The sequence below is a fragment of the Artemia franciscana genome, chromosome 18 (genome assembly GCF_032884065.1).
Source record: "Artemia franciscana chromosome 18, ASM3288406v1, whole genome shotgun sequence".
In the NCBI taxonomy this organism is placed as follows: Eukaryota; Metazoa; Arthropoda; class Branchiopoda; order Anostraca; family Artemiidae; genus Artemia; species Artemia franciscana.
The window spans coordinates 18,081,430-18,093,077 of record NC_088880.1 but is presented as its reverse complement, the minus strand read 5'-3'; the positions used below and the strand labels follow the sequence as shown (position 1 = coordinate 18,093,077).

Genomic DNA, 11,648 nt, shown 5'->3' with positions numbered 1-11,648 from the left:
AGAGAGAGAGAGAGAGAAAGAGAAGAACAAAGAAATGAAGAGGCTACTGAGAAACAGGGAAGATGGAAGTTAACCCAGTAACAAAACCAGTTGACAATGAATGTGACGTCAGAAGAACCCCAGAACGGGTTGATGAATTTTATTTTTAAAGGTTATCATTAAGAAAAAGGAGTAAAACAAAAGTGAATTATTAGGGTCGAAATATCCTTAAAACTCAACTAGGTTAATATGATGCTCTGTCTTTTAATTACTTCATTTTGATGCAACACTTTTATTAGTATAAAGATCAGCTGTGGGGAAAAAACATAGAAATGAACAATTGTTGAAAGACTGCCCGAGAAAAGAAAAAAAGATTTATTTTTATGACCTTGATCTAATAGATAATAGAAAATTAAAATATTTAGCTGAGAGCCTTTAAAATTCATAAAACTAATTTTTATTTTGAATATTGTCAATACAAAGTGGATGGACGATACTACCATAGGTAATGTTCATTTTTGAGAATTTGCAGGATTTTGGGGGATATATGGGCACGTCTGCAATAAGAAGGGTTATTACATCTCATCTTTTTTCCCCCTCCCGAAGTATATTCCAGCCTATGGAATAGACCCAGGCCTTGAAACCCCTTGGTAACGTTATAAATCATACCTGTTCCCGATTGGCAACATGATCACAGCATAACGAATGTTGTTATCAACAGGCGTTGTTTTATTCGTAGGGTTTGGGACGTTTTCCTTTGTGTTTAATCTAAAATTGTACATAATTGATTTATTTTTGGTTTGATTTCAGATACTATGTTTATTTCATTAAAAATGTGTGTCTCTCCAACTACATGGCTCTATTTTGACTTCGTAATAAAAGCATCGCAGAATGATTTTACCTCATGACTGCCAAGCTAAGTGTTGCTTAAAGGATTTGGTGGTTTAATTAAAGATAAAAAGGTGTAAAATTTAATCGAATCTCCCCCCCCCTCTCCTGAAGTATATTCCTTCCTATGGAATGGATCCAGGCCTAGAAACCCATGAATACCTCCTAGATCAAAGCTGTTCCCGGTTGGCAACATGATCACAGCACAACGAATATTTCTTCAACAGGCGTTTTTTTTTTCATTCGTAGGGTTTGTGATGTTTTCCTTTGCGTTTAAACTGGAATTATACATAATTCATTTATTCTTGGTTTGATTTCAGATACTATGCGTATTTGGTAAAAAAAACAAAAAACATCTCATGATAATTGTACCTCGTCAATGCCAAGCATCAAGGCCAATCTGACAATGCTGCCAATAATTGACCAAATTGAAAAATGTATTCAAAACAAAGAGTGAATAAAGTGAAAGAGGGCGCCAGAATACTCTTGGAGGCCCAGCGTCCCCTCGCCGTCCTCGATCCGTCAGTGTTTCAGAAAGTAGTTTTAGGTTCGAAGAAGCATGTGCAAAAGCAGCTGAATCAGGGGAAGGTATATGGAATTATATGTGACTCTAAAAATTTCGTTATTTAGGGATAGGAGAGGCACTTGCGCAAGGGAGCAATTGGGTTGTTATATAGAAATCTCAGGTTTGTCCCTAACAAGCTCCTATGGGTTATTATGTTATCAATACTGTTGTATTTTTTCAAAGGAGTGCCCCCTCCCACCCTCTTACCCACCCTCCTTCGAAGCAAAATCCTAAGCACATGCCTGGTTTAGAATAGCGGAAAGAGTCTGAATGACCTCCATGCCTGTGTGTCAACCTTAAATTATGAAAGTGGTAAGTGTCACCTGAGCTGTGGTTCTTGGTCGCAGCTTTTTTGCTTGTTTAAACAAGTGCATTACAAGGTCACTTATTAAACAGTTTTCTGTTTTGTTCTCTTTGGAAAAAAATTATCACAAATCTATGTAACCAAATTTGTTTCCTTAATTTCTTTTGTCTTAATTATATAAAAAAAACTAGTTTTTCTAACTGAAAGTAAGGAGCGACATTAAAACTTAAAACGAACAGAAATTACTCCGTATATGAAATGGGTTGTCCCCTCCGCAATCCCTCGCTCTTTATGCTAAAGCTTTTAATTGTTTTAAAAAGCAGAATTGTGGTAAAGAGTCAAACTTTAGCGTAAAGAGCGAAGGATTGCGGAGGGGACAACCCATTTCATATACGGAGTAATTTCTGTTCGTTTTAAGTTTTAATGTCGCTCCTTACTTTCAGTTAGAAAAACTAGTTTTTTTTATGTAATTTCTGAACGTTTTTGAATTAATGTATGTTTGATTTTCCTTTTTTTGGCTAAATGGCTTTCTCTTAGTTCTGATCAGACGATTTTGAGAAATATGGGATGGGGAAGGAGGCCTAGTTGCCATGCAATTTTTCGGTTACACAAAAAGGCAACTATAAATTTTAATTTTTAATGAATTTTTTTATTAGTAAAAAATATACGTAACTTAAGAATTAACTTATGTAACAAACTTTTATATTCTTAATTTTTTATTATGTATATGAGGGGTTTTGTACCCTCGTTAATACCTCGCTCTTTACACTAAATCGTAAGTTTTGTGCCGATTCTTTAAGAATGACCCCTGAATCAGAAAGGCCGTAGAATAAATAGTTGAAATTACTAAAAATACTATAGCATAAAGAGCGAGGTATTTATCTCCTCCTAAATACCTCGCTCTTTATGCTAAAGTATTTTTAGAACCCCTCATATGCGTAATAATCTCTGTTCGTTTTAAGTTTCAATGGTACTCCTTACTTTCAATTGAAAGTATTTTTCCATGTTTATTTTTTCATTGTTTTTTTTTTATAGTAATTTTAGAAAATCCTGCGCCCTTTGCATTGAATTTCTGTTCCCCCATGACATATTTCTCCAAGGAAAGATCCTCCCACATAGCCACCTCCCCTCAACCCCACCCCCAAAGCCAAATAAAAATCCCCTGAAAACGACTGTACACTTCCCAATAACCATTATTATATGTAAACACTGGTCGAAGTTTGTAACTTGCAGCCCCTCCCCCAGGGACTGTGGGGGAGTAAGTCATTCCCAAAGACATAGTTATTATGGTGTTTGACTTTGCGGAACAAAATGGCTATCTCAAAATTTTGATCTGTTGACTTTGGAGAAAAATGAGCGTGGGAGGGGGCCTAGGTGCCCTCCAATTTTTTTCGTCACTTAAAAAGGGCACTAGAACTTTTCATTTCCATTAGAATGAGCCCTCTTCCAACATTCTAGGACCACTTGGTCGATACGATGACCCCTGGAAAAAAAAAAAAAACAAACAAATGTATAAAGAATAAATATAAAACATTTGAAGATAGGGGGAAAATTAGCCTTTTAGGCCACAATTTATTTCCGTTTTTTAGTAACAGTTCTGGCTCTTCATGATTTATAGGCTAATCTATTTAGCAAGTGTTTTTTTTTTTTTTTTTTTTTTTTTTTTTTTTTTTTTTTTTTTTTTTTTTTTTTTGTTCGATCTGAGGATCGAATGAGGTTCAATGAGGAGTGTTCGATCAATATTTGATACGTTTTGATTGTAAGTGTTATCAGTTGTTTTTTCTTTATATTATACTGTAGCGTACTCCTCATTTTTTGAGGGAAATAAAGAAAATAAAATAAAATAATAAAATAAACACGCACCCGTGATTTGTCTTCTGGCAAAAAATACGAAATTCCACATTTTTGTAGATAGGAGCTTGAAATAGGGTTCTCTGATACGCTGAGTGCGATGGTGTGATTTTCGTTTAGATTATGTGACTTTTAGGGGGTGTTTTCCCCTATTTTCTAAAATAAGACAAATTTTCTCAGGCTCGTAACTTTTGATGACAAAGACCAAATTTGATGAAACTTATATATTTAAAATCAGCATGAAAATCCGATTCTTTTGATGCAAATTTTAGCATCAAAATTCCGTTATTTAGAGTTTCGTTTACTATTGAGCCGGGTCGCTCCTTACTACAGTTCGTTACCACGAACTGTTTGATTCGGGTTCCTTTGGTCCTGAAATTTCAATTGCGATGTCTACATGACCTGAAATTTTGAAGGAGCCACATTTTTGTTCAAATATTATTGATCTATTATTGCCTTAAGACTCCCTCGATCCATTCTTATTATCCTGAATATATAACGGGCAGAGAAAAACAGTGTTTGGTCCATCTTGGGGTTTCACGGATAAGAGCACTCATTTTCAAAATATTCTTTTCCTTTTTGGTTTGCTTGGTTCAGTACCGAATCAGTTACTAGTCGATCGGAGATAAAACAAAGTCGACCTAATTTTGGTGTCACGAATCACTAACCGATTTCTCTTCATTTTCTTTTTCTTTGGGATCCCCTTATCTCTGTCTAAACGCTTTTTAAGTTTAAGCCAATCTGAGATTACAGAATTTTCTCACCTAGTTTCAGGCGTCACATATCGATATAACCAATCTTGGTCATATCAGTTGTATGTTGGTTATCTTGCTTACATGTCCTGTAAGTTATAAGTCTATCACAGACGAAAACAGTTTGGGCACGTTTTCCAGCGTCACGACAGGATAGTTAAAATTAGTTTCAAATTTATTGACTGTTTCAGGTGTCTCATCGATAGCTAATTTGAATGTATAACCAATCATCAAAATATATTTGTTAACATTGAGCCCTATCAACATGCCCTTTAAGCTAAAAGCTTACCATAGACAAAAACAGTTTTGGGCCCATTTTCGGGTGTCAGGAAATTATATGGTCAAAACTAGTTTCAAATTTGTTTTCTGTATAGTGTTCTACCTAAACAAGAAATCTATCAGTGTCGTTTTCCTGCCAATCGGAAAGACAAAATTTAGGACCCCCGTTTTGTGCGCCTGAGAAGAGGGTTTTGCGTCCGGAATTTTGTATTTTGGTCTTGAATAATCAAAAACCTTCAAGTAACTGGGCTGAATAAAAGCAGTACGAGGCCTAGCTGACAGGAAAAATTTTTTTTTAGCTTTTTTTTGTTCGAAACAAATTCTATTCTATTTTTTTTTCTGTCCATAAGGGTCCCCTTGAGCTAATAGCTCACAGATATAAGTTACAAACTTTTCAGAAAAAAACTGTTGTCTTTTTTTCGGACTACCCGATATTTCAGAAATAAAAATGATTTGGCATTCTTATCCCTTATCCTGAATTTAGTATTTGAAGTCCCACAGTCTTCCTACAAACACTTTTTTTATAGTTTTAACTCGAATCCCTAGTAATTCCCAAGATAATACAGACATGCTATTTTAATAGCCTACGCCAATAGCTGTATTTGATTAGCCTTACTACTCCATCGTGAATCCCCTACCACGAGTTAACGTTTGAGGTCTATTTGACCCCGTAAGCACCCCCTAAAAGTTTTAACTTGATCTTCCATGCTGTTTCTGAGATAATATAGATACGAAATTTTTAATACCCTAGCTGTGGACGGTTTCTTTTGATCTACTTTAATACTTCGCCTTTAATAGATTCTAGTCCACCAGAGGCTCATAGCGCCAACAATTTTGAAATACTAGAAACCAAAATTTTTAGGACCTTCCTCTTTGCCCCAACCCCCAATTCTAGATTCAAAGGTAAGTCCACTTGCCTTTCTAGCAATCCCTGAAAGTCATCGTACTACTAAGTAATTTGCTACCTACAGAGATCAGACTAATGCATCGATAATTACTACGCTCACTCTTATCACCTTTCTTAAGGTGTCAAAAATTGACAAATTTATTCTAAAAAAGAGTGAAAAAAGAAAAAAACTGAAAAGAGGGCACCATATAAAATCATGGGGGCCCAGGGCCCCGGCCCCCTAGATCTGGTGTTGCTTCCCATTACCCAAGGTCAACTCTTAACCTTCACTTATTCCCAATCTTATTGACTTAGTCTTGATAACATTAATTTTCAAACCCATTCCTGAACTCTAAACTCTCAAAACCGTTGATCCTCAAAATTTTGTTCCTTACTTTGAGTTGAAAATACTTCTTTGTTTTATTTATTTAATTTCTGATCGTCTTTCAAAAAAGCCGATTCTTTTGAATCGGCTTATTATGCTGATTCCAAGTATATAAGATTCACTAGTTTAGCGTTACCCATAAAATCAACAAGCCTGATATAACTTGTCTGATTTTTGAAAAGGGGGGGGGGCTCCCCCCAAAAATTGTAATAAAAATCACACCATCAGATTCAGCGTAACACAGAACCCAGCTGTAAAGGTTTCAAGCTCCTATAGGCAATTTTTATGGCACTTGGTATTAACCAAGTGACATATAGCAATCGCCAATTCTGTCGGTCTGTCTGTCGGTCTGTCTGTCTGTCTGTCTGTCTGTCTGTCTGTCTGTCTGTCTGTCGGTCTGTCTGTCTGTCGGTCCCGGTTTTGCTACTTTAGGCACTTCCAGGTAAGCTAGGACGATGAAATTTGGCAGGCGTATCAGGGACGGGACCAGCTTAAAATTAGAAATAGTTGTTTTCCCAATTTGACCATCTGGGGGGGGGAGTGGGGGGCCGGTTAATTTGGAAAAAATAGAAAAAAATAAGTATTTTTAACTTATGAATGGGTGATGGGATCTTATTGAAATTTGATGTTTGGAATGATATTGTGTCTCAGAGCACTTATTTTAAATCCCGACCGGATCTGATGACATCGGGGGGAGTTGGAGGGGGGAAAACTAAAATCTTGGAAAACACTTAGAGTGGAGGGATCGGGATGAAACTTGACGGGAAAAACAAGCACAAGTCCCAGATACATGATTGACATAATCGGAATGGATCCGCTCTCTTTGGGGTAGTTGGGGGGGGGGGGGGGTAATTCTGAAAAATTAGAAAACATGAGGTATTTTTAACTTACGAACGGGTGATCGGATCTCAATGAAATTTGATGTTAGAAGGATATCGTGTCTTAGAGTTCTTATTTTAAACCCCGACCGGATCTGGTGACATTGGGGGCGAGTTGGGAGGGGGAAACCTAAAACTTGGAAAACACTTAGAGTGGAGTGATCGGGATGAAACTTGGTGGGAAAAATAAACACAAGTGCTAGATACATGATTGACATAAACGGAACCGATCCGCTCTCTTTGGGATAGTTGGGGGAGGGGTTATTTCTGAAAAATTAGAAAAATGAGGTATTTTTAACTTACGAACAGGTGATCGGATCTCAATGCAATTTGATATTTTGAAGGATATCGTGGCTCAGAGCTCTTATTTTAAACCCGATCAGATCTGGTGACATTGGGGGAGGGAGTTGGGAGGGGGAAACCTAAATCTTGAAAAACACTTAGAATGGAGGGATCTGGATGAAACTTGGTGGAAAAAATAATCACGAGTCCTAGATACATGATTGACATAATGGGAACGGATCCGCTCTCTTTGGGGTAGTTGGGGGAGGGGTTAATTCTGAAAAATTAGAAAAAATGAGGTATTTTTAACTTACGAACGGGTTATCGGATCTCAATGAAATTTGATATTTAGAAGGATATCGTGTCTCAAAGCTCTTATTTTAAATCCTGACTGGATCTGGTGACGTTGGGGGAATTTTGGGGTGGGGGAACCTAAAATCATGGAAAACGCTTAGATTGGAGGGATCGGGATGAAAATTGATGGGAAAAATAATTATAAGTCTTACATACGTGATTTACATAATTGGAACGGATCCGATCTATTGGGGGGGGGGGGTTAATTCTGAAAAATAAGAAAAAATGACGTATTTTCAACTTACGAAGAAGTGACCGGATCTTCATGAAACTTCATATTTAGAAGGACCTTGTAACTCAGATCTCTTATTTTAAATCTCAACCGGATCAAGTGTAATTGGGGGGGGGGGCGGAAATCTTAGAAAATACTTAAAGCGGTGAGATCAGGATGAAACTGGATGGGAAGAATAAAAACCTGTCTAAGATACGCGACTGACATAACCGGACCGGATCTGCTCTCTTTGCTGGAATTGGAGGGGGGGGGGGTAATTTTGAAAATTGAGGTATTTGTAATTTATGATTGGGTGACCAGATCTTAATGAAATTTGATATTTAGAAGGATCTTGTGCTTTAAAGTTCTTATTTAAATTCCGACCAGATCCTTTGACGTTGGGGGGAGTTGGAGGGGGAAACCGGAATTCTTGGAAAACGTGAAAATTGGGGTATTTTTATCTTACGAATAGATGATCGGATCTTAATGAAATTTGATTTTTAGAAAGAATTCATGTCTCAGAGCTCTTATTTCAAATCCCGACCAGATCGTTTGACATTGATGGGAGTTGGAGGGGGAAATCTTGGAAAAACACTTGGAGTGTAGGAATCGGGATGAAGCTTGGTGGATAGAATAAACAAATGTCCTTGATACGTGATTGACAGAATCGTACTGGATTCGCTCTCTTTGGAGGAGTTGGGCGGAGGGGTTCAGTGATTTGGCGAGTTTGGTGCTTCTGGACGTGCTAGGACGATGAAAATTGATAGGCGTGTCAGGGAGCTGCACAATTTGACTTTATAAAGTCGTTTTCCCAGATTCGACCATCTGGGGGGCTAAAGGGAGAGGAAAAACTAGAAAAAAAATCAGGTATTTATAACTTACGAGTGGGTGATCGGATCTTAATGAATTTTGATATTTAGAAAGACATCGTGACTCAGAGCTCTTATTTTAAATCCTGACCGGCATTAAGCCTCTTATTTTCCTTTTTAAATCAATCTATTGATTCATAGAATTTTGTTAGAGCTCATACCATATGATCTCTTGGCTCTTAGCTCTTCTCGCCTCGTCACAAGTGCCATATTAGCTCTTAGCTCTTGTTTTTTTTTTTTTTTTTTTTTTTTTTTTTTAGAATAAAGATCATGGATACGTGTTTTTTTTCAGAGCTGGTTGTATCGAACCAGTGGTCCTAGAACATCAGGAGATGGCTTATTTGAGTAGAAATTTAAAGTTCTAGTGTCATTTTTAAATGACCAAAAAGATTGGAGGGCAACTAGCCCCCTCTCACGCCCCCAAGATCGTGTGATTAAAAATTGAGATAAAATTTGTTTTTATGCCTTTGCCTTTGGAGATAACATGACCCCCTCCCCTCCAACCCTTGGGGACAGGTCTTTAAGTTAAAAAATTGGCCCATTGTCTACTTACAGTACTTCTTATTTATTGATATAAAGATTCCGTTTTGCGATTTTCGGATGCTAGTAAGCCGTGTTGCTCCTTACTTACATTTCGTTACCACGAAGTGTTCGATTTGATTCCTAGTGAAACTAAGCTTGTGCCTCTGTATTTACCCCACTCACTCCCATCACCTTTCTTTAATTAAAGATTCCTAAAATCGCTACCTGCTTCGTGTATCTCAAAAACCGTATTGATAATCTTCAGTATTTGTCTCTAAATTCATAATCACCATATTTAAAAACTCATTTATCACACTATCACCACCTTGGGCCTTTACTCTTTCTAATTTTTCCTCGCAAAATATATCTTATTTACTTTCAAAGTGTCTCAAATTTTTTCACCCTTTTCTCTGTCATTTCTTGTAACTTTATCACGGTTTAGCAAATTCTCAAAATGTTCTACCCAGCTCTTTTTAACCCTCTCCCTATCACTAACTGTGGCCTCGTTCCTATCTTTAGCTGCGAAAAGTCCAGATTGGCTGTTCCCTCTTAATATTTTAATATACTAATACCAGATTTTACTATTATGCCGTTTGGGTGCATCTTCCAGATCTTTACTTCACACCACTGTAATTCATATTTTAAGGCTTTCTCTACTTTCTTTACACCGTCTGCCGGTAAAAATACTTGTAAAAGAACGAAATATACAATCAACAGAAAACCGAAAGGGCTGCCCACTTTCCGCAACTTAGTGTACATCTCTGGGCGTCGTGTGTGTTGTACAGTTCCACCACGCATGGAACAGTTCCGCCATTTTTGGCAAATCCCCTACAATGGCTGACACAGTTCCGCCAAGCTTGACACGTGCCACATGGTGTACGTGGTTTTGAAAGTTGGTAATCCTTCAGAAAGTCAAGAAGTTCAGAACAATCCCTTCAGTCAACAGGAAAAGTTTGGCGGCAAACAGAGATAGGAAGTTAAATCTACGTGCTACTCGTTGTTCAATAGTAGCCGGAAATATATTTGTGGTACTAAATATCTGCCAGAAGTTTTAGAGAAGTTCGCCAAAAGTGTCAGACAGTTTACGTGCGTAACAAATGTTTTTTTTTTTCTCTCAATGGTGTCCAAGATTCTGTCATTTTTAGTTTTAGTGTTTCATCTTAGCTTTAATAAAACTGTCTTCTATAAATGTGTGAGAAGCACCCTTTAAAACACGACTTAAAGACAGCGAGAAAAATGTTTTCAAACTTATTGGTTGTATTTATGGTGATGTGACGGTAGAAAATATCCATGCCTTATTTTCTACATTAAAAAAAGGGTTTTTCAAACCAGTTTTCAACATTTTCCAGTTTAATTAAGAAGTTGCTTCAAATTTTAGTTGTTTTTTTTTAATCATTTCCCTCGTAAAATATAAAGATTTTTGAACCAAGCCTTAAATTTTTCCCAAAAAAGCCTGGTCTCGTTTTCAATCACATTTGTCCTCAGTTCTGTTTTCTATGTGCAGTCTTTCCATCAAAGCATAATGAAGGGGGATAGACATAAAAGACGTTTACTTGGGATTTTGGGAAAGCAGGTCCCAAGTTGAAGGTTGCTTTGGAAAAGGTCCCAAGTTTGTTAAAACGGTAACAAATAGTTAAATTGTGTGGACAATCTAAGAGAACTTGGAAGATAGAATATATTTATCGGAAAAATCTATGGTATTTGAGATTTTGTCAACAAACGAATAAAAGATATAAAAATAAATAAGAATAAATATAATTGTTTAGTTGCAACCTCTCTTGTTTTAGTCAGGTAAGTGTGCATGAATTTGTGATATTGAACGGCCCTGTACACGTGTCGACTCTCCAGGTCTACACATATGCATCAGAGCTACAGATTTAATATCGGACCGGAGTCAGGATTGGAGGCCCATAGAGCAGGATAAAAAACGGTTGAACACAACGAAAAAGGGTAATAAATACGTTAGGAGACACAAAGTTGCATGTGTCTAAGACACACTCATCCCCAACTCCTTAGCATAGTTGTTATTAAAAGTTACTTGAAAGTACATTCAGAAGCTCACACGAAAGATTTGGAAAGATTATTTCGAGAAAGAACAACTAAAATACGGTATATTAAAATTTTTATCTAAGAATTTTTAAATTATAGGGAGTCGCCTACCGTGGGAACAGGCTCATATGAACAATTAATGCTGGAGTTGAAAGAGGTTCAAACAAGGAGGAAAAATTCTGTTTGCTCTTCAGATGACAGAACGTCTAACGAAATATCCTTAAGTGGAGAAACACCTAGCAGTGTATCCGGTAGCGAAGAAGATGTCTGGAAGATACGAAACATTAGAAAAGGTAACACGTTTTAACAGCTATAAGTAGATTTTTCTTAGTCTATTAAACAATTACTAAAAAAAAAGAAAACTGGTGGCACATTGAATTTGCAAGAGGCTTGATTCATTTCTGATTCAAGTTTCTAAGACGTTATTTATCTTCATAGTGAGGCAATCTGTAAAGGGAGAGGGACTGTCTGGGCATTTGTATCCCACCTCTGTGAGAAATTCTAGCATCAGGTCCTTGTCAATTTTGATTTATATCTCTAGCAAACACATCTGTAACAAAATAAGATTCCGAATCGAAAAAAATTTTTTTTTTG

At 36.9% G+C, this 11,648-nt stretch overlaps 1 protein-coding gene across 9 annotated transcripts in view; it reads left to right on the top strand.

The window, feature by feature from the left end:
• Nucleotides 1–11,648, top strand: part of LOC136038704 (uncharacterized) — a 211,762-nt gene that overhangs the window by 145,876 nt on the left and 54,238 nt on the right. For all 9 annotated transcript variants that reach the window (XM_065722024.1, XM_065722026.1, XM_065722017.1 and 6 more), the window contains one exon: nucleotides 11,154–11,347. In XM_065722024.1, coding sequence (XP_065578096.1) covers nucleotides 11,154–11,347 — 194 coding nt within the window. The remainder of the gene's footprint in view (nucleotides 1–11,153; nucleotides 11,348–11,648) is intronic.